Source organism: Xyrauchen texanus, chromosome 44 (assembly GCF_025860055.1).
Source record: "Xyrauchen texanus isolate HMW12.3.18 chromosome 44, RBS_HiC_50CHRs, whole genome shotgun sequence".
In the NCBI taxonomy this organism is placed as follows: domain Eukaryota; kingdom Metazoa; phylum Chordata; class Actinopteri; order Cypriniformes; family Catostomidae; genus Xyrauchen; species Xyrauchen texanus.
The window spans coordinates 6,202,197-6,226,483 of NC_068319.1; the positions used below are offsets into that span (position 1 = coordinate 6,202,197).

A 24,287-nucleotide genomic window follows, 5' to 3' on the forward strand; every position below is an offset into this window, starting at 1 on the left:
AACGAACCGATTCACTAAAAAAAATTTGACTCCCCAAAGCGTCATACTCAGAAAACGTTGGCTGCCTGCAATGTTGCCCGTGCAATATCAATATAACGTTACACAACTTGCTTCTTGGAAGATCATTACAAGAAAAACTACTCTATTTAAAAAAACAAAAAAAACAAACAGCTGATCTAATGTCACGCTACTGGGAAAAAAGATGAGTTAGAGTCCCTTATATCAGTTAGTTACTCTCCATGACATTGGTCCATTCAAATGAACCAAACCTGCAGTCAATAACAGACTTGGACCATGTTCACACATCTAGAGAAGGGGTTCAATCTCTAGCTGGCTGCACGAGAGCGTTTCAGTCGTGTGATGCAGGCGTGAATCCGGCTACGATGCCTAAGAATGATGTCTAGGTAGGGAGCTTGCAAGAATTTGAACAGACGGATTCTCACGTCCTGTTCTGCTGCACTCCTGATTTTGAGCGAAAACCTTTTTTTTCCTTTTTGAAAAATCATAAATACCAAAAACATAATTGAGAGAGTGGTGAATTAGCCTATATTTACTTTAAGCACGTCGTTTATTGATTAACTTATTTTGGACTGATAGCCCAACTTTATTAGATGCTCTAAACAATTAATCGTTACTCACCAAATTTGATAAAAAATAAATCAATAAATAAATACAAAAAAATCTCATTACCGAAACATACCTACCAATTTCGCACTTTTTTTTTCATGATAAAAAATGTTGCAATGTTTAAGAACAAGACATATAACAGGTAACTGTATAAAAACACACTGTACATTTCAGAACTCAAAACTTCCTCCCCAGTCTAAAAAAACAAACATTTATAGTTGCCAGAACCGCCACTCCCTACATGTATACTATAATAATATACAAAGTAAACAATACAAACAATATAGAATACACATACAAAAATAAATAAAAAAAAAAGTATATAAAGTGTATAAAAAAAAATATGAGGGGCTTTTTCAGCAAATATTTGTATATACGATTAACTGTTATTAATTAATCGGGACACCATGTAATTAATTCGATTACAAATTTTAATCGATTGACAGCCCTACTATAAATATAAATAAATCTCACTTTTTCACTTACACATTCTTCTTTTGTTTTTTGGCTATTCACATTCCTCATGCATATCACCACCTACTGGTCGGGGCTGGTCAAAGGTTTATAGTGTTTCTCACCCACACCTATCATATAGCTTCATAAGATACAATCACTGGGGTCGTTTGCATTACGTTTATGCTGCCTTTGTGCTTTTAGGAGCTTCAAAGTTTGGACCCTGTTGACTTACATTGTGGATCTACAGAGCTGAGATATCCTTCAAAAAATCTTCATTTATGTTCAGCAGAAGAAAGAAAGTCATACATATCTGGGATGCAATGAGGGTCAGTAAATGATGAGAGAATTTTCATTTTTGGGTGAACTATCCCTTTGTTTGTACATGTGTGTCTAACCTCACAGGGACAATCCGTCCAAGAGACTCTGCAACCAGAAGAATGGCGTGAAGGGCATTCAGAAACACAAGTATGTGTATCCATGGTGATGAGATACTGCAGTGACATGCTGTGTGAACAAACATGGAGCTTTGATTTCATTTGAAAAATTTGTATAAAAAAAAAAAAGAAAAGACTAATGTCTTATATTTCTAAATCTGATATAAAATTTCTTATTATTTGCATTCAAATAGCTTATTCAAAATATAAAATAATTTACTCACCCTTATGTTGTTCCAGAGGAGACAGAATTTAAAGGTATAGTTCACCTAAAAATTAGCATTCTATCAACATTTACTCGCCCTCATATTGTTGCAAACTTGTATGAATTGCTTTCTTCAATAATACACTAAAGGACATGTTAGGCAGAAAGTTAAGTCTCAGTCACCATTCACTTTCACTGCATGTTTTTTTCATACACTGCCACGCCAAAAAATAAAAGTCACCGATTGGATTTAAATAAGCAGATACATAAGAGCCTATGATTGGATCATTATCATTAGCTGACTACCTGAATGTACCGAATGACCAGGTTATCCCGTCAATGAATTTTTTCTTCCCTGATGGCAGCACATATTCCTGGATGACAAAGCCAAGATTCATCGGGCTCAAATTGTGAAAGAGTGGTTCAGGGAGCATGAGGAACCATTTTCACACATGAATTGGCATCAGAGTCCTGACCTTAACCCCACTGAAAGTCTTTGGGATGTGCTTGAGAAAACTTTAAAGAGTGGTTTGACTCTTCCGTCATCAATACAAGATGTCGGCAATAAATGTTGTGACTTTGCATAAGCTTGCCGAAACAATACCACAATGAATGCATGGCGCAATCAAAGCTAAAGGTCGTTCAACAAAATATTAGAGTATGCAGCTTTTTTTTTTTGGCCAGGTTGTGTATTATGAAAGTGAATGGTGACGGAGGCTAAAATTCCGCATAACATTGCCTTTTGTGCTCCATGAAAGAAAGTCACATGGATTTTGATTTTGAGTTTTTATAAATGATGAAAGAATTAAAATTGTTGTGAAAACTATTTCTTTATGACTTAGAAATGTTGTGTTGTTTTTGAAAACTTGCAGATGGTTTGAGGGTTTTAACTGGGATGGTACACATGAAGGCACTCTGATTCCCCCATTACTACCAAATGTATGTGTGAGAGAGAACCGTTTTTTAATTTGTTGCAACTCTAACGTGATTTTTGCTTCTACAATTTGAATGCTGTCCTGAAATAAAGATCAAGAGAAACTCTTTGCCTTAGTTGAGTTTGGAATTGTAATACATGTGATGCTTGTTTTCTGCAGGTATATGGGCCTTTGGACACAAACAATTTTGACTGTTTCCCTGAGGATACAGAGGAGCCACCACCTGATGAGGAGTCTGGTTGGGATATTGAGTTCTGATTGGATGGACTAAAATGTGTACAAAGAATGTACACATATTTTAAAGCACCATTTCACAATACAACTGGACTAAAGTCTGTGATTGAAAGTTTTTTCTTTTTTTGGTATCACAGAAGAAGAATATCTCTTTGTTACATTAAGTTGCTTAACTACCAAGTTATTCCAGCAAAATACATTAATTCTGATACTTTTGGCTCCTCCTTTTTGACGGACAGAGTGGTGGTGTTGTAGTTGTTTGTGGTTATCAATAGATGCTTTACATAGACCTTAACTAATGGTGTAAAGCAAGTTATGTGAGACTATGTAAAATGAAGCAGAAAATGTGTTTTAAATTCACTATGCAAACCAAATCATTTTTGTTATCATACAATTCAGATACAAATTATTTTTTAATTAGATTTAATTTTTTTTGCTTTAAAGAAACAGTTGATTGTATGATATTATGTATTCAGTACAAACACTACATCATGACATTTCAAAAGACAATTAAAACACAGGTGGAACATACTGACAGACGATATACAGGATTATCACAAGATCTGTCACCGACAGTTAATCTGATTCTGAGCACACTAGATTCCTCACATAAAACTCAAGAAACATTATCACATGGAATCTCCTTGGTAGTAAAATGGAATTCAAGGAAACTTTTGTTGCCTTTATTGTGTAAATATGTAAATGTTTGTCACTCCTTTCAATGTCCAAACTATGATGTAGTAAAATAGCTTGATGATCATCTATTGAGAAATACACACACACAAACTCTGCCAGCAGAGTTTTGCCATGACATCTTAAAATAAGAGGACTAGGCACAATTAAGTAGTTAATGAAATATAATATTTTCCAATACATTTCAACTCTAGAGTCTATTGATCACATGGTGGTCATGCCTGTTACAATCAGAATAATATACGATATGATTCAGGGGATGAATCACAAAGAGTCATTTGTAGGAACAATGCTAAAAATTAACAAAAATTGCACAGGACTTTTTTACAAAAAGGACTATTTTTGTTCTTGGGGTGACTGTATTCTTGAGATATGAGGTTTTCAATGAATTCAGTGTACCACAGTTCTGCTTTCTCGATTGCTTGAGGCAAAACGGCTTTTAATGCAACGTAGATCAGAGGTTCTCAACTGCTTGTTCGCAGGCTTGTTTTGAAAGGTTTGCAGTAAATGGGGAAAAACTATGCTAAATGCAACTAATTAAAAAAAAATAAATTAAAAAAAAATAAGAAAGCAACATATTTACACTTTTTAATGGTAGGAGAAATCAATTATTTGCTGATGACATCAGAGACATGCAACCTATCAAACTCTAGTATTTTGGTGCAAATTCATTGGTTACTTGGTAGAAGCTAGTTGAAGTAGGTAGACGTCAACATTGACAGGTTGCATGACATGCAAACATGTATTTTGTGTGGAGAATGATTTGCTGCCAAGAGCATGAAACCATCTAAATTACATTTTGTACTGTGTCATGTAGGTACTTGATGTCAAATCTAAAATCTAGGTCCTGAAACTACAGTTGAGATCCAGAGAAACAGACAAATAATATTCTGTACGCTAAGAGTTTCTTCAACATTTTGGAATGAGAAGGTTACATGCACTCCGTGGTGATGTTCATGGAGGTATCTGACCCTGAAATGCCTACTTCAAAACAAGCAGAAAGTTTACAAGACTACTTACTTGCAATCAGTAAACATTTAACATAAAAATATAGACCTGTTTGGCACCCATGTCCTATGTATGTGATGGCTGCACACTTTGAAGTGTAGCACTTCAAGCACCAATAACAACAAAACAGGGTTGATAAACTCTGATCTAATACCAGTTGAGATGTCAACCCTGTGGAAAAAGCAGGATTTGTTGAAAAAGGTGCAAGACTGCACCTTAAAGTTTCTCCATCTTGAAGTCTTCACTCTCACATCCCTTCAGATGATGGCTGAAGAACCTGAGGAGGAAGAGGAGGAGGGGTTTGATGGTGAGGGCGGAATGTTCCAGAGCACCCATTTACGCTTGCTCTGCCGCTTCTGGGACAAGTAGTCCTCCTTTTCTCGTTCTTTGCGTGCTCTCTGATAGTGGTCGTCTTCTTTTAGATACCAAACTGGTGGCCAGCGGTTCTTCTCAAAGTATTCTTGGTTCTCTGTCATGCAAATGAAGCAACATTAAAAACATTACTCTACTAAATCCAGGTCAGACTGATCAAATACAAACAAATCTTAAGAGGTGCCATTAAATATTGCTATATTGATTATTGATCGGCATGTTATTTTATCAATATATTTTTGAGGCATTTTGAGTGCTTTCCAATTCCCTCTGTCTAACAGTCAGGCGTAATAGCAATGAGAGACTACAAGAGGGTGATATAACTTTTACTGATGCCGTTCACGGTCACGATACATAGAGAGGTCGAGCTGATGCGGCACAGCAGATGGCAGTACAAAGTTACTGATTACAAGGTACAAGGTTTTTGTTCTTCTTCAAGAATGAACAAAGTGACAGATGAGTTTGCAGGTTAGTGTATGAAACTGGTGTAACTGCGCAAACTGAATTATTCGAAATGGTGACGTTTATTATGCAATTTCTCTGTATATAGGTTTCATTCAAGCTATCAAACCACAAAACAACATATTTATAACTGAAAATACATTGTGTAGACTCCATGAAATATACATATACACAATATTTCATCTAATGATGGTTAAAGGATAATGGTCCTTTGATAATGATTTGAGTCGAATTTAATGGAAAACTATAAGTAAATAATAGTCTCGAATTTTAGAACTCGTCATGTTTTCTGCCAGACACATCCGGTGTCCCTTTAATTTACCCTGCCAGGCACACTTTACCACAGCTGTGTTTTGAATTTAGTTTTTTTTAAGTTAGACTAATTAAATGGCAAAGTGAAGCCCAATTTATAACTTTTTATTTAAAAATCCTGATATATATATATATAGATAGATAGATAGATAATCATTGGGAAAATATACAGATTATAAATGTGTGGAAAAAAAGCATCATTCCCAAGCCAACAAATCTTCATGTATTACCTGTTGATTTGGCCCTCATATCCCTGGGGAATTTGCGGCACACGTTGTTGTAGTTGGTGCAGATGTGGTGAAGGCACCAGTCGGTGAGCTGGTAGGCACAGTGGAACTGAAACCAAATGACATGCAAATTGAGTAGTCTCAAAGGAATAATTCACCCGAAAATCATCATTTATTCAACGTCATGTTGTACCGTACATTGACTTCTCTTTGTTCTGTGGAACACAAAATGAGATTTTAGAAAAATGTTCATGCTGCTTAAGTCCACACAATAAAAGCAAGTTTATTTTGGAACTTGGCAGTCTCTGGTCTCTATATGTTTTCAATGTGTGACAAAGAGTAATGTCAAACTTCTTTAAAATATCCTTTTTTTTCTCTATGGAAGAAAGAAATCCATGTGGGTTCAGAACAACATGAGGTTGAGTAAATTATGACAGAATGTAGATTTTTTGGGTGAACTATTCCTTTAATATCATAAAACATTGCTATTTGGTTTCATTATTACATCAGCAGAGCTGTGTACAGAACTACTCGTCACTACGGAGAGTTCCCAAGATTCTAGAGTGGGGGATTTTCAGTGTTTCTAAGACTCATTAGCACAGCAAGTGACTGAGCTTGAGCAGTCAGGCATGACAATAACAACCATGTGAGCTGTCACAAGAACAGCACAGAAAAACTGTGAGTTTACACCAAATTCCAGAGCAGGGCAGGGCTTACAGCAATGTTTGCAGGAAACTGCGCTTGGACACTCTTAGGCAAATTTCTTTCTCAGCCCTGCAGATTTCATGCTTTTCTTTAGTAAACTGTATTTAATTCATTTTAAATTCCAGCAATCAGGTTTCTACAAAAAACTGATTACCACATACAGAAGGTGGGCTAATTAAAAATGAAAATCCTCACTTGATACATATTTAATTATAAATATGCCCTGCATAAAAGAACATGCATAACATTTACAGCCAAATGATTTCATGTGTGTTTGCACTTGAAGTGTTACCTGAGCCATTTCTAGATATACTAGCACATCTCCATCTATGTCTGTGCCAGTGGCAGATGCCTCCTTCAGAACCGTAACAGTATGAAGCTCTGCGGTAAAATAGATTTATTACAGCACTCCTTTGTCTCAACATTCAGAGAGAACAAATGTAATACATACATGCAGTGTTGGGGACTAACGGAATACATGAAACTTGATTATGTATTTAAAATACCAAATATGATTAACTACATTCCACTACAGTTACAATTGAAACTGCTGGTAATCAGAATACAGTTACATTCAAAAAGTATTTTGATTACTGAAGAGATTACTTTGCATTTTATTGTTATTTATTTCATGTAGTATTTAGTCTATTTGGTAGGAAAATATGTATCTGTATAAATGATGCGATCACAAGATGCACCGTGGGGTTTTGAAGCAAGTTTGGAGCAGCAGAAATGGTTAACCTGTGATCATTTAGCTTTATGCTAAGCTAAAATGCTATTTCCAGCCATTTTACATCCACCTGTTACCAGGCACGATTATATATATTTTTTATATCAAGAAAAAAACACGTTAAGAAAAACTAGTAAGATTTCTGAAATTAGGGCAATGATGTACTGCAAAAATCGTATTTTGATGCAAATTTTTTTTATTGTTTTCCTGTATAAAAATATCTGAAAATCCTTAAATCAAGAAACATTTGCATTATCTTGTTTTAGAAGCAACACTGCTCTAGGCTTTTTTAGTCTTACAGTATTGGCAGATTTTTTATTAAAAAAAATTATTCTTATTAACTTCTTTATAGTCAAAACAAGTAACTAAATCTGCCAGTGCTGAAGATGTAGTACAAAGTATTTAGATGACATTAAAGACCTTGAGTAATCTAAAAGGATACGTAACAAATACAACTTTTCTGCAAGTATTCTGTAATCTGTAGTGGAATACATTTTAAGAGTAACGCTCCCAACCATGCATATATGACAATTCAATACATTCTTACATTCTTAACTGAGAGACACCATTCATAATGATTCATGAGGTTTAACAGACTGTATGGATTTTGTTTGCTGTGGTTACATTATTATACTACACACTTTTCCATCTAGTGATTGCTTCTACCTGATTTAAAACTTAATAAATAAATCATTAGACCTGTGAGGGCAACCAGATGAGGCAGGCAGAGGCGATTGGCCAAAATAATGAGCTCCATGGCATCCAGGTCAGGTCTAGAACAGAAGCGTCCCATGTAGAGATATTCCAGCACTGCCTGCATACTACTACGGGTTGTGTTCGGGAACAACACCTGTGCAACAAGAAGGGGACAATGTAGTATACCAACACAAAATGACTTGGTTTATGTTTAATTATAGTTAGGAAAACCAAGTTTTTTGAGAATAAATGTAACATTTTGACACTATACAAAGATAGTGTAGACACGGTCTACATTATCAATAACCATAAAGAAGACTCTGGCCTTCCCAGGCACCTCATAGTACATGTTTTCCAAAACAATTCAATTGATTTTGAGAAGGTAACAATAAATGCTCTATATGCAGCACTCACCTCTTTAGTACAGCTTTCGACAAATGGCCCACCAAACATGGCTGCCATCCAATCACAGCTTGAAATAAGCAGTGGTTTGTGAGCTTGAACGGTGCCATCATCCAGTTTAAACACCACATCTTGGTATAAAGGAAAACATCTTTATTTCAGGACACAATCAATGTAGTAAAGATAAGCTTTACTATGCTAATTTAGAATAAAGAAATATACTAATTCTAGGTAGCTTTTGGATTTCTAGATACATTTTACAATGTTTGTTAGATGAAACAATTTTGGCTATTTACACACACCTGAGAATGTTCCTTTAGCCAGGCATTCCTTCATCCGATTGGTCCGTCGCACGTGGAAAGCCTTTGTGATCTCCTGATTCATGAAGGCCTCATTGTTGAGGATGTTGGCAACCATCATGCGCAAATCAAACACCTCCAGGAGCTCAGCTATACGAGCGATATGCATCAGGTCCTTCTCATGTTCGTCCAACTGTCCTGTGTACAGGTAACGCATCACCACGCGAAACGGCCCATGCAACACTGAAGGGTCCATATGTACTACAGTCATCGGCCGAGAGATGAACGTGATGGGGTCTTGCACAGTTTCTCTCTTGATGCTTACGAAAGCACGCCCCAATGAACACAACAGCCTTCCTCCACGACCGCTCTCCAAGATCCCATCTGAGTCAGCCCCAATTCCAATGCTATCTTCATCGCTGCTCTCACACATAGCAAAGCTGGCTGCCCGAGTGGGGGGCTCATGTCCCGGAGGTTGCCTGCCTTTTGCCTCAGCTTTCACATCCTCAAGGAAAAGGTCATAGAATTTAGAGGAGGCCGTTGCAAGGTAGACCTTATGAGCAAAGACTCTCTGGTGCTCTTGGAGGACCAGAACCACATCAGCACATAGTGGCTCCTCCAGCAACCGGCCCGGGGGCTCCTCGGTGGTGGAGGGGGGTGCCGGGATGGTTATGACGGGTGGGGGAGGTTTGGGAGGCAGAAAGGGCACCTGCAAGAGGGGCCTCTGGACATCCCGTAAGTGTGATTTCCAGAACTGTAGGTGACGCCGTGAGATGAGTGCAGCACGGATGGCGTTGTCAAACACGTCCTTAACTCCAAACTGAGCCACCACGCTGGTCTCGTAGTACAGTATGCCCAGCTCTTTGGCCACCTCTCGACCCTTCTCAGGAGGAAGAATCTCATTGGCTTTGATGGGTCTGCAAGTTTGATTCATGGAGAAGTCAACAAAGGATACTAAAATCTGTGTAGTCAACAACATATTTCTAAATATTTTATAATGGAAAAAGTAGAGCAGTATTAAGAGAAATCTAATCAAGTTTAGAGAGATATATGCTTAAAACAAGAAAAAACTGCTTGCCAATGGGGTAAGCAAAATAAACTTAATTAAAAAAGAAAACAAGTTTATTTTGCTTACCCCACAAGATTTCTTGTTTTACGTCTAAAGATCACAAAATTGTCAGAGTGCCCATGACGACCCTTGTCCACTGTCGAAAGTGCCTCCAATGGGCACATGAGTGTTGGAACTGGACGTTGGAGCAGTGGAAAAAGGTTGCCTGGTCCAATGAGTCACATTTTCTTTTACATCACGTGGACAGCCGCGTACGTGTGCACCATTTACCTGGGGAAGTGATGGCACCAGGATGCACTGTGGGAAGACGACAAGCCGGTGGAGGGAGTGTGATGATCTGGGCAATGTTCTGCTGGGAAGCCCTTGGTCCGACCATTCATGTGACATTGTCACCTTCCTAAACATTGTTGCAGACCAGGTACACCACTTCATAGCAATAGTATTCCTTGATGGCAATGGCCTCTTTCAGCAGGATAATGCGCCCTGCCACACTTCATCACATTCTTCAAACCATTCCCGAACAATGTGTGCAGAGTTCAAGGTGTTGCCCTGGGCTCCAAATTCCCCAGATCTTAATCCGATTGAGCATATGTTGGATGTGCTGGACCAACAAGTCCGAACCATGGTGGCTCCACCTCGCAACTTACAGGACTTGAAGGATCTGCTATTAATGTCTTAGTGACAGATACCACAAGAAACTGTCAGGGCTCTTTAAGAGTCCATGCCTCAGCAGGTCGACTCTGTTTTGGTGGCACCCGTAGGACCAACAGCATATTAGGCAGGTGGTCATAATGTTTTGGCTCATCAATGTATATATTTGTATTACATTTTTATTGTTTCCTTGCATCATTTTGACTATTTACAAGTATTACACTGATAAGTATAACACTTGCTTAATCGGTACTGTCTCTACTGACTAGCGGCATTATCCAGTAATCGCATATAACGAGAGAAGATGTGCATAATTTCTTTAGCACATCCATGTGTGATAAGAACTAAAAGTTTTTATTTTTGAATCAGCAACTGACTGTAAAAAGTAGAAAGGGTATTAAAAGAGACATTATTCAATGACACATGGATCTGTGGGTTTCATCTTTGGATATTCAGAACGAGTTAAACCAAACTTTTACTCTCAATACGCACTGAAATGACCTCTGTGCTAATCTATAAACGTCTTCTCCACTATACTACTCAATCACTGGTGAGTGAAATGTGTACATTTACCAGCCAGTGGCTAATCATATAAATGTTTTGTTGCCTAGCGTGAGATTTGGTCGCACATGCGAGTGATTTACTTGCATTATAGAGGTTGCAACATAAAGTGAAAGACCGATCTTGGGATTTTAATTATCGATATTGATCAAACGAAGATCGTGATGCATCTGAAAATCTATATTTTTATGCACCACTAACAGTAAAACCAGGAATGTCTATCCTAGGATGACCAGATTCCTGCTTGTGGAAAACGGGACGGCCACCTCCAAGCAAAAATGAAATTGACGTATCCTTACCTAGGCGCAGATCAATGTGAAGTAGAGGGTGTATCCGCATCTGTAACTGTTGTCACCTTGTACTTTTAGCTGGCAGCAATTTTTCTCAATGTGCACTTGTCTTTCAAGAGTTTATCGTAAAATGCAGAGCAGTCCAGTCCAAAATTAAGATGAACGAAAAGCATTGCCTTAATTACTGTTACACTGAGTCAAGATTTATCCATTCTCCATGCTGCGTTCATAAATGAGAGCACACGCTTCACAGATGCAGATGTCCCAGGCAGGCATAAAATAAACGCCACAACCACAGCTAAGGCTCCAAAGATGATGGTTTTGCTCTCAAGCTCACGAAAAACGTCTGTCCATCTCTCAGACATGGCCGTCTTGTTCGCAGAATAACATTTCGGATCATACAATTTCAAGATCAATTTCGCAGTGCAGTCTGCAGACCGAAATCTGTGGCCGTTTACAACAGAATGATAAGCAAAAAGTCCTTCACTTGCACACACCTTGTCAGATTTGGAACTTTGCTTAACACACACAAAAAAAAACTTGGTGTGGCACACTTACTTTTAGCAGCATCCACATGCTTTTTTGTATGAACATGCTGCGTGATGTCGGTGCGGCCTCCATGGGCAATGGAAAAGCAAGCTCCACAAATCTCACACCTCACTTTACTAGGCTCTGTCTGTGACTCCTTTTTTTATTTTTTATTTTTTAAATGTACACTCTTTTTGAAGATCCTCATTAATTGTACTTGCATGCATCCTTGACATTTTTCCAGCAGCAATTTCATCTGTGTGCCCTTTCAAACCAACTCTTCAATCGGCTCACTAACTGGACATATATTGATAGGGGATTGTGATTGGATAGTTTAATCCAATCATGTACTTCAAATAAAAGTGTGATTTTATTGGTTTTACAAGCCATATCCTTGGCTACATTTGATTAGAATACTCAAGTGACTGAGAAAGCCACATAGGCAATAGAGAAATTTTAGGAGAAGGGAAATACGGGACAAAACACGATTTTTTCTGAATAAGTCGGGACATTAGAAAAAGTGCTTTAATACGGGACTGTCCCAGGAGAAACAGGAAGTTTGGCCACCCTCTATCAAGAAAGTACATTTCCATTTCATGTTGACTTAAATGCTCATGTTGAATATTCAGTCTCCAAGAATAGTTTGCCTTTAGACAAAATGTCCAATATTTATATTACACCCAACATACTCTTAAAGTCTAAAAGAACAATAATTCACCTTGCAAGAGGTCTCCGACCCCTGTTAACAGCCTCTAAGTCAGCATAACGCAGGTCTAACTGGCATCCAACCAGGATGACTGGGGCACGAGGGCAGAAGTGCTTGATCTCTGGGTACCACATTGTCTTCACATGAAACAGAGAATTGGGGTTGGCGATGGAGAAGCACAGAACCACCACGTCTGACCTAGTGTTCAGACACAAAACACCAAACAACATCAAATCACATACCGTAACTCAAGAACACATCACTGAAAAAATACCCAAACTGATTACTTGTTCACTCATTTCCTATTTACTAAATAGTGAATGTCACATAACTCACTACAGGAGGAAAGAGTGAGCAAAAATCATTGTATTCGGACACAGCTCAAGACTATTGTTAATTTTGTATGACATTACATACACATCATGTCCCAAAACTATACTTGAAATCCGATCTGACCATTGTGACAGACAGATTCCAAAAAAAATCTGTTTGGATTAATCAGATTTAACCCTATAATGCATATGTGGGTCAAAACTTGAGAAATGTTGTTGAGAGACTTTACCACCAAAAATGCAAATGGCCCATATTACTGTTATACAGCCTTTTTGATACTGTCACCCAAAACTCCTACTCTATTTTCAAAGACCCCATTTACACCTTGTATTAAGATGCGTTTTGAGTGATCGCATCACATGTGATCAGCACTAAATACAGGTGTAAACTGGATGAGATCTCAAAAATACGAATGTGGTCAAAAATGCATTTAACCATGTTTTATTTTGAGGTGTAAAGGCTAATCCATTATGTATGCATCCTGGCAGCAGTGAAGCGCCATCCCTCACCTGTCAATCAACCACTGCGCTTAAACAAGTGTTCAAACTTGGTCAGTTACAAACTGATTTAAAAGGAAAAACCGTCCTATTGGAAACTTAAAGCGGATACATACACAAGTACCAGACCTTCATAGATCTTCTTTAGCGTGTCTGATATCAACACAGATGACAAGCACGAACACCTGAAGACACTAAATACAGTGAGGGAAAAAAAGTATTTGATCCCCTGCTGACATTGTACGTTTGCCCACTGACAAACAAATGATCAGTCTATAATCTTAATGGTAGGTTAATTTGAACAGTGAGATTCTTTGTCAGTGGGCAAATGTACAAAATCAGCAGGGGATCAAATACTTTTTCCCCCTCACTGTACATGAGGCCCCATGTGTAAACAGGGCCAATGTCTCTTAAACTCTTCAGAATTTAAAGATATATCAACCATAAAAATGTCATTGCTGTTCCAGCCAGGTCTCCAAAGCAACCAAATTGGCCCGGTTGCTAGGGAGGGTAGAGTCACATGGGGTAACCTCCTCATGGTCGCTATAATTTGTGGTTCTCGCCCTTGGTGGGACGTGTAGGGAGTTGTGCGTGGATGCCGCACAACTCCCTATGTCATTACAGTTTATTTTCCTTGGAAAAAAATATAAATATTTTTTTAAAGAATAAGCATCTAGATTTCACCCGGGTCTTTTTTGACCCACATATGCATTTTAGGGGGGTGAAGTTGAATATGCATTCTAGGGTTAAAGTACATACGGATGTGAGTTAGATTGGTTTTCTAAATGTTGAAAGTTGGATTTTGCTGTTCAAACTACAAAATACTAAATACATTTCAGACTTTTTTTTTGCACATCTGACTGATTTTTTGCAGCCTGTATGAACAAAACCAAAGTCTCTTGGAAGTGGTTTATTTTCCAACAAAGAAACTCACCTGCCATATGCAAATCGGCGGTCTTTGTGGTGATCTCCAAAGGTGTCCCATAACCGAAGAGACACGCTTACATCATCCACTACATCTCTAGAGCGCTCCAGAACCTTAAAAATATAATAACTGCATTTGTGAGCACTAAAGACTACTTCATACACTTGAAATGACAGTAGTGAAAAAGAGAAGAAGAAAAAAGCAAACCTCTTGGCATACCCTGTACTGGTCAATGGCCCAGACAGTAGGCACATGCGTGGCAAGCAGCTGGTACTGTGTTAGAGTGGCGTTGCATGCTCGGGCACAGATCAGTCGCGTTTTGCCCACAGCATTGTCGCCCACCACTACACATTTAATGGTCTCGACATTAGGCCTCTCATGGTCCATGTCAGAATCTTTAAACTGGGACCTAACAGCAATGGTTAAATACACATAACTCAGAAATATGCAACACTAGAGAAATCTAAATTTACACATAACTCCGAAAAAGTGGTAAAACATGAACTCACCATGTTGTTCCAAACCATATGACTTTATTTCTTGTGTGGATCTCGATAACAGTTGTTTGTCAGAATGTCTAAGCTGCTTTCTTTCCATGCAATGGAAGTGAATGGTGACCAGGTGTGGCTTGGACGGGAGAACCGGGAGTTTTCCCGATGGGCAGCGATAAGCTGAAATGGGCTGCGATAAGCTGAAATGGGCCACCGTGTTATGCAGAACGGGCCCAAAACGGCGCCACGATATGCCAAAGGGACCCCCCGCTCAACAAGTTTTAGGCCAGCTTCTATGTAAAATCCCGGGCTGCTTTCTCTTCCCAGGCCACCCCTGATGGTGTCCATCTTTGGTCCCTATCTGCTTTATTTGCATGGAAAAGTGCAGCTCAGACATTTTGCTAAATATTTGTGTTCCATAAAAGAAAGCAATACAGGTTTTGAAAGAGGGCGAGTAAATTATGACAGAGTTTTAATTTTTTATTTATTTTTTTAACTGTAAATTATGTGTGCAAAAGTAATTTAATGGCAATAAAAGCCATTGGCTCATGACCATGAACTGAAGATAAATATTAATAGGTAGTATAATGTGTTAAAAGCAAATATGATCAAAATCCACATTTGACCAATTCTATTCTCACACACCATTATTTGTCACTAAAGCTCATTTGTTGCTCACTAATTTGCATGCAAGGCAGAGGTTTGGGAGTACATGAATATAACAGGTTCACCTTCTCATCAGCAGTGTCTCAAAAAACCTAAAAAGACAACATTTTAGGGCATCATATTTTGGTGTCTAGGAGGGCAGTTCACTAGGTTTTGAGCCACAGCTAATGATACCAAAAAAAATATCGTCTAGATAGGTGGCTCACTAGGATTGAGACACAACCACTGCCTTCACCCTGAAGTTATGTAACGCTCCTTATGCCAACAATGTCCTGCTCAAAGGGGCAATACATTTACCACAATCGCATACTTAATGAATGCATAACTTACCGAAGTGAACAGAAGGGAAGCATTGGGTTGGCAGACGTTTGTGAGCTCAGAGACGACGATGTTGTTGTTAAAATGTCCATTGGATGCGGCGAGCACCTGAAGCAACTTCATTTTCCCAGCGGAGACGCAAAAGATACGGATTGTTGTACGCGTATATTCTACAGCAACGAGGAATAAAGTTGACAATTTTACCTCGCGGAATGCTCGTTTTTCACCTCCTCTTAATAAATCACACATATATAAACAGCAGAAAAGTGCGTCGTTTGGAGGTTTCTGATTCGTGACATTCCCGGTGTTGGTAGATTTCGCTTCCGCATGTGGGCAGTGCCAACTGACGCACAGCACAAACCAACCCATTCAGACAACTTGTGCTTTGGGGTTTGAGTAAGAATGCATACGACATATTCTTGTTGATTTATGTTTATTATAAAATATAACCTGTCCCCATCTTTTTCCTTCACGAAAAACATTAAAATATTGTGGATTGATACGGATAATTCTATTAATAAAATTTATTAATTTAGGTTGGATGATAGGCCTATGTATATATTATCAATTATTCCAAGGGCAGTGTATTATGTAGTGATGATACTAGTATTATCTATTAATAAACAAAAAATTTTTTAAAATATATATAGGCTATATATATAAAAAATATTTAAAAAATTAAGATGAATAATCAAAAGATTTAAATTAAATAAGTAATTCAAAGAACGAAAAAAAAAAATTATAATATAGGCCTAAATGCTCAAGCACACACACATTCGTTCTGACTGTCTGCTCAGACTAACGCCTGTTGTTCCTGTCAATCAGACACGCAGTTTCAACCAATGAACCAAAGATGCGTGAGGGAGGGCGGAGCCAATTTATTATGCTGTTCAGATTGTATTCAATACATTTATATGCACTTTGTTTATATACTTTAAAAAGTTATACTTTAAATGCACATGTGAAATAGCATCCTTCTTTTTACATTTATTTCAATTTGTGGGATGCTGCAGTTTTGTTATTAATTTTTCTTTGATATGGTGCAATATTTTATTATCAGTACCGCCGCTCCCTACGCGCACACTATGCAGTCTGCGTAGGGCACCAACTCCCTAGGGGGGCACCATCTTACCCTAGGAGGGCACAAGAAAGTCCACCGGCTGCCCTTACTCGCACGTTATACGTTATTCAAGGACCCGAAAGCAGTTGCGGTACACAGACGATCGCTTCGCGCTCATATCAAAACCCCCTTATTTAAAGTTGTACTTTCAATGCAAATGTATAATAGCATTCTATTCCATAACAAACCAATGCATTTTTAAATGCAGTGTGATTAAGGTAGAGTATGATTTCATTTCATGATTTAATTAGAATTGTTTTAACACCAATTACAGTCAAATTATCGCAAACGGTTTTACTTGAAAAATACAAAAAAAAAAAATTTAAAGAACCGGCTCTAATCGTGAGTTAAACCGAAAGAGCACCGGCTCACTGATAAGAGCAGAAATGCACAACTATTAAGGTAATAATTAGTATTGAATGATGATACAAACGTATAACCGTTACCCTCACGTTTCCCCCTTTAGATAATCATTTACTCACGTTTAACAATCAAGACGTTGTCCCGTCTCTATTATCATCAACCTCTGAATTTCCACTCGTTGCATTATCACCTGCGACTATGCAAACTAGCAGGGCCGTGCAGAGACCTTTGGAGGGGCAGGTGCTCAAAGTATAAAAGGGGCACATGGAACAAGGCTTTAAATAGCGAGGTGCTCAAAATATCAATACAGTAATATATCGTGACACATTCCTTGCTGATTCGCGTATCGGTACGGATGATTCTGTATTGATACGGCAGCAAATGCTGTGATGCAGTTTTGGAAAAGAAACAGAACAGAAAACACAATTTTAAGTTTAAAAGTTAAAAAAATATTTTCTGTCCAGAATAATTAGAAACTGAAGTGTCTTAAGATGTACCAACCTGATGGCTTTTTCTTCTCTGTTATACAGAATAATTAAGAACAGCCGTTATAGTAAAAACTATAGTAAACGTTATAGTAAAATCAACGCGGCCCATGTTTCGTACAGTAGAGTATAGTTTTATTTAATGTCATGTCAGCATTTGTGGCTATTTTGATGGCAAAAACTGAATTACAAAAATACAAGAGTTCCATTAATATAATAAAACAAAAACAAAGCAAACAGAAAAAATACAGCAATTTTATTTTACAGCAAATACAACAGATTTTTTACATTAATGTGATACCTGTTCTGGTAAAATCTTACTAAATTCCTTGAGTGAGTATGCTGCCTTTGCTGTTGTTGTTGCTGCTGCTAATACTGGAGTTGATCTGAGAGACTGTAGACATTAAAACAACAAACATATAGGAGATATATTAGCTGATTAAACAATTGTTATGTTACCATGACAAGATGTAAAGATTGCTGAGAGTGTTTGGAACTGGCTCACTGACCTGCCAAGGCTGACAATAAGAGGGAGATGCTCACAGAGGCTGCTGCACACCAAGAGCTGCAGGTAGAGAAAATAAGATACCAGATTCAAAAAAGTAAAATTATCTGAGAAAAACAAAAAACATTAATGGGGGATAGGATGATGGTGGCCATGGCAGGGGTGAGAGTGAGACACAAACATCTATATAGACAGAGGTGTGTGTGCTTGTCTGTCTACAGTACACAATACTGTGATCATGATTTCAAGTTGCATTGTGACTCTGAGATGTAGTTGGATTTTGATTGATTATGTCTAATCAAAAATATAAATAAAGAAACTAAAATGTGTATGTGTGTGTTCATTCTGTTGGCACCTACTAAAAATCACAGTGTAGCATTAATCTTACCAATAAGTGGAGGATGAGTTGTTGTAGACTTTATAACAGAAATTTCCTGTTGGCCATGTCCCTAAAAATGTTAATGACATTATTGTCATTTATTGGAATGTCCTTCTCAATGGCCAACAGAAGAAGGTCAGACAATCTCTCCTCTTTGCAAAGGCTGCTAAGTTTGGTTTTCACAAGCTTCAGTTTTGAGAAGGAACGTTCCACAGTTGCTGTGGACACCGGAAGTGTGCCATATGTCTTCAGCAGCAGAGTCATGTTGGGGAAAACTAGATGTGCATTGTTTTCCTTGACCACTGACAGAATAGAAGACACATTGGCTGGTGGTGGGCATGAGTATGACGTATGGAAGACCTTCAATTCTGTCTGCAATTTGTCTTCATCTTCAATATTGTAGAACTGGCACAGTTTCTTCACAGCTTGGAGTGCTGCTGTTGGAATGCTAGCTGTTTTCCAGTTCTCTGGGACTGTCAGGCAATGGAAGGCATGCAATATTTCCCATTTGGAATTATCTCCTCCTTTAAAGCATCTCTGAATAGTGGTCTTTGCTGTTGTAGAAAGAAAATATTTTTGTCATTTAAAATATAATTATATTTTAATCCTGTTCTGAATTGTTTTATTTTTATAATGATAATTCAGAGAATGAGAAAATCAGTATAAGCCTTATCAGTGTTGTTGTTTTAATTATTTTAAGGCACTCTACATTTTTTAAAATAAATACTGAAATAATAATAATTTAGTCAAAAGGCATAAAAAGACAAGACCCCTCGACGCCTGTGAGTGAAACTTTTCTCCCTCAAACAGCAAGCTAACGTAACGTTACTTATACAGGCTACACACAGCAATATATACAACATATCTGCATGCTCTCTTCACGTCGTTCTTGTAAAATAATAATAATAAGTAAATAAACATCAAAATCACTTCACTGGGAATGAATCCCCACTTACCAGCTGCCGCGGTCGCGGTGTTGAAGATATCTTCCGGTAATTAAAAAATGCGCGTGCTGCGGCCGTGCGGCGTGAGGAATAGTCCCGGTCGGATGAGGTCGTCGTCAGGTGAAAGGTCATCATCTGGATCATTTTATTTAAGGCTAAATTATTAATCATACATTTTACTAATATTTAGATTTGGCATAGGCAGGCATTCACAAAAGGGCCTTTAATAAATAAAAAAAATGAGAGGAATTTTTTCTTTGACAAAAGGGCACTTTGGGCACCAAGGGGCAAAGGGGCAGGTGCTCAAGCACCCAACGCCCCCCCCCCTGCACGTGCCTGCAAACTAGATGGGCGTAGGCCTACTTCAGTGTGGCACATTCAATGTGAACATGATGAGCAAATAATACATAAAAGCATGTGTGCACACTTGGTTCCAGCTCGTTGTCTGCTTCTCGCAGCAGCTGCACTATTCTATTGAAAGCCATGTCCTTTCTCCGAGCACATTGCATTCAAATACTTGGGAGGGACTCGCGCTCCCACATGTATTCAATACTGACAAGACCAGGCGACATCAACATCTGTTGTCTTTGCAAGATAAAGCTATTTCCAGACAAATCTAATCGAGCGTTCATCTTATTCATGTATCGACCAGTGAAGTTGAATTTGGTACACTGAAGTACGCCCATCTAATTTGCATAGGCACAAGGCGATAATACAACGTATTTTTCCATACCTGAAAAAAAATAACAGTAAGCCTACATTTTCTGGAAAAGGCTGTATGTGTGGGCCTAATGTCAAAAATTACCTTTATTAATATGACCATGTACATAGGCTCAACAATAAGCAAAAACTGTCTAGGTAGGTATAGGCCCAGCACATTCCAAAGATGCTCAATCGGATTGAGATCTGTGGAATTTGGAGGCCAGGGCAACACCTTTAACACTTCATCATGTTCCTCAAATCATTCCCAAACAATGTGTGCAGTGTGGCAGGGCGCATTATCCTTCTGAAAGAGGTCACTGCCATCAGGGAATACCATTTCCATGAAGGGGTGTACCTGGTCTGCAATGATGTTTAGGTAGGTGACATGGGTCAAATTGACGTCCACATGAATGGTTGGACCTAGGGTTTCCCAGCATGACATTGCCCAGATCATCACACTCCCTCCACTGGCTTGTTGTCTTCCCACAGTGGATCCTGGTGCTATTACTTCCCCAGGTATACGGCACACACATGCACAGCCATCCACGTGATGTAAAAGAAAACGGGACTCAATGGAACAGACGACCTTCTACTACTCCATGTTCCAGTTCCGAGGCTCGTGTGCCCATTGTTGTCGCTTTTGACATTGGACAGGGGTCATCATGGGCTTTCTGACTGGTCTGCGGCTAAGCAGCCCCATACGCAGGATGCACTGTGTGTTGTGACACATTCCTCCCATAACCATCATTAAAATTATCTGTGACTTGTGCCACAGTAGACCTTCTGTCGGTTGTGACCAGATAGGAGAGCATTCATTGCCCTCACAAATCGATGAGCCTTGGGCGTCCAACATCCTATCACCGGTTTGGGTTATGTCCCTACTCAGACTAATGTCGGTAGAATAGTTGTTTTACGGACTGGGCCAGTGGGGCCAGTACGCGTAATACAACTCTGCCCATCAACTTTGAAAACGAATGTTTATATATGCTTGAATATGTGGTCGCCACAGCTGTCAACTTATACAGTACAAGGCCCATTCAACAGGGCCCTGTGACTATGAGGGCCCTAAAAGAAAAGATTATGGCCCTTGCTAGTCATGATCTGCCCCTAGTCAGAATATACTCACCACTGCTGAATGGGAGCACCTCACAAGCCTTGCTGTTTCATGGATCCAGTCATCTGGCCATAACAATTTTTTTTTAAGTTGCTCAGATTTTTACTCCTGCCCATTTCTCTATGAGACTAAGAGAACTGATCGTTAGCTTACCATCTAATCTACCCAGACCATGACATGTGGCCTTGTATGGAAATTATCAAAGTTATCTACTTCACCTATAAGTGGTCATTATGTTTTGGCTCATCAGATTATGTTTACAGCAACTAGACCCAAACTAGATTAGAAGATAAGAAATTCTTGTGTCTTTTTATGTTTATTCTAATTTGAGGTTCTGAATAGAAATGTCATCATAGACTGATAGGATTCATGTAAATCTAAATATCCGAACACTTTACCGGCACCCCGTCGAACTCAGATTACAACGTGGGTGGCCTTGACATCCAGCAATCCCAGAAGAGCCTGTTGAACACCATGACTGCTCCACTTTCTCTCCTCTCCATTAAACTCCTAAAAAAAAGTACTTTTATGCATTTATGTGTGTGGTCTTTGACTTAATGAGGAAGTAGTTCACACAGTAGTTCAAGAGGTAGTTCACCCAAAACTGAAAATGATGTCACAAAAGATGTTAGGCAGAACGTTAATCTCAGACACTAAAAAAAATTCTGCATATCTCCTTTTATGTTCCAAGGAAGGAAGTCAGGTTTGGAACAACTTGAAGGTGAGTAAATAATGTTGTTGTTATTATTATTATTAGGTGAACTATCCATGTAATCACTGGTTTGTTCTGACCATTAAGCACACTATTGGGATATGTTTCAAAAGATTATTACACACAATATCAAAAGTCAATTAGCTGATACAGACCACTTGTATTAAAGGTACATTTCACCCCAAAATGAAAATTCTCTCATCATTTACTCACCCTCATGCAATCCCAGATGTGTATGACATGAAACATTTGTCTGCTGAACACAAATTAATATTTTTAGAAGAATATTTCAGCTCTGTGCAACTGACAATACAACTGAATGGTGGCCAGAACTTTGAAGGTCCAAAAATCTGATTAAATCAGTATAAAAGTAATCCATATGACTCCATGTCTTCAGAAGTGATATGATGGGTATGGGTGAGAAACATGTCAATAATTATGTCCTTTTTATTTTTACCATAAGTTCTCCTCCCTGCGGTGACAATTTGCAAAAAGAATGTGAATCGCCAAAAACAAAAAAAAGAAGAATGTGAAAGTGGAGATTTATAGTAAAAACTATTCAAATATGAATCTGTTTCTCACCCATTATCATATCACTTCTGAAGACATGGATTTAACCTCTGGAGTCTTTTATGCTTTTTATGCTATTATGGATTACTTTTAATAATTTGTTCTACTCATGATTACTGTGTTATTTAAATTAAGATGTGGGAGAAAGCTTTCCTAGTCTACTTTGGCAGTAATTAACAGGTTTTGTGGGCGTCTGTGTGAACAAAGGTAATAAAACCGAAATAGCTGTGTCTCCAAACCCCCTTCACAAAACCAGTAGTGCTTTGATCACAATCAGTGTAATTAACCCTTTAAACAACCCCCCGTAACGTGGAAATTTCTTAAGGCTAATGAAATTCGTCATGGAAAACACACCACACTCTAAACTCTCTTTCCTACTTTCATGACCAGATCGGCAATAAAACTTTTTAGCTCAGGTAACACAAATACATTAAAAATGGGAGAACGGAAGTTTAACCAGTTCTGACAATCAACATTTTTTCAGTCACTTTTACCTTTTGAACCATTACCTGACCAGGTGTCAAAAACTCTGAATTCGGTTTTAGAACAACAGCCAAAAGCAACAAATGAGAAAGACAGTGACATGAAAACACAATGTTGCATTATTTTATTCAAAGAAGCTACAGTTGAAGTCAGATGTTTACATAAACCTTAGCCAGATATATTTAAACTCAGTTTTTCTCAGTTCCTGACATTTAATCATAGAAAACATTCCCTGTCTTAGCTCAGTTAAGATCACTGCTTTATTTTAAGAATGTGAAATATCAGAATAATAGAAAAGTTTACATACACTTTGTTAGTATTTGTAGCATTGCCTTTAAATTGTTTAACTTGGGTCAAAAGCTTTGGGTAGCCTTCCACATGCTTCTCACAATAAGTTGCTGAATTTTGACACTCCAGACAGAACTGGTGTATCTGAGCTAGGTTTGTAGGCCTCCTCGCTCGCACACGCTTTTTCGGATTGAGGCCACTGCTTTGTGATGGCCACTCAAATACCTTGAATTTGTTGTCCTTCGGCAATTTTGCCACAATCTTGGAGGTATGCTATATCCTCCAAACATTACGTTGGTCTTTATGGCCAAAATGTTAAATTTTTGTTTCATTAGACCAGAGGAAATTTCTCCAAAAAGTAATATATTTGTCCCCATGTGCACTTACAACTGTAATCTGGCTTTTTTATGGTGGTTTTGGAGCAGTCTTTCAGGTTATGTCAATATATGACTCGTTTTACTGTGGATATAGATACTTGTCTACCTTTTTCCTCCAGCAGCTTCACAAGGTCCTTTGCTGTTGTTCTGAGATTGATTTGCACATTTCACACCAAACTAAGTTAATTTCTAGGAGACAGAATGCGTCTCCTTCCTGAGCGGTATGATGGCTGCGTGGTCCCATGGGGTTTATACTTGTGTACTATTGTTTGTACAGATGAACGTGGTACCTTCAGGCATTTGAAAATTGCTCCCAAAGATGAAGCAGTCTAGTGGAGGTCCAAAAATTTTTTTCTGAGGTCTTGGCTGACTTCATTTGATTTTCCCATTATGTCAAGCAAAGAGGCACTGAA

General features: G+C 38.4%; 1 protein-coding gene across 2 annotated transcripts; it reads right to left on the reverse strand.

Annotated features, from left to right (window-relative positions):
- Positions 1-3,330: 3,330 nt before the first annotated feature.
- Positions 3,331-16,145, reverse strand: rhobtb2b (Rho related BTB domain containing 2b). 2 transcript variants are annotated; one of them, XM_052117445.1, is made up of 10 exons: positions 15,845-16,145; positions 14,577-14,766; positions 14,367-14,470; positions 12,615-12,800; positions 8,801-9,714; positions 8,511-8,629; positions 8,100-8,250; positions 6,963-7,051; positions 5,969-6,074; positions 3,331-5,061 (listed from the first exon to the last, which is right to left on the reverse strand). In XM_052117445.1, the coding sequence occupies exons 1-10, from the start codon at positions 15,922-15,924 to the stop codon at positions 4,850-4,852; spliced, it is 2,151 nt and encodes a 716-aa protein (XP_051973405.1). In that variant the 5' UTR covers positions 15,925-16,145; the 3' UTR covers positions 3,331-4,849. The 2 variants fall into 2 exon arrangements, with proteins under 2 accessions (XP_051973405.1, XP_051973404.1); XM_052117444.1 differs by having other exon boundaries at positions 14,565-14,766.
- Between the last annotated feature and the right edge of the window lie 8,142 nt (positions 16,146-24,287).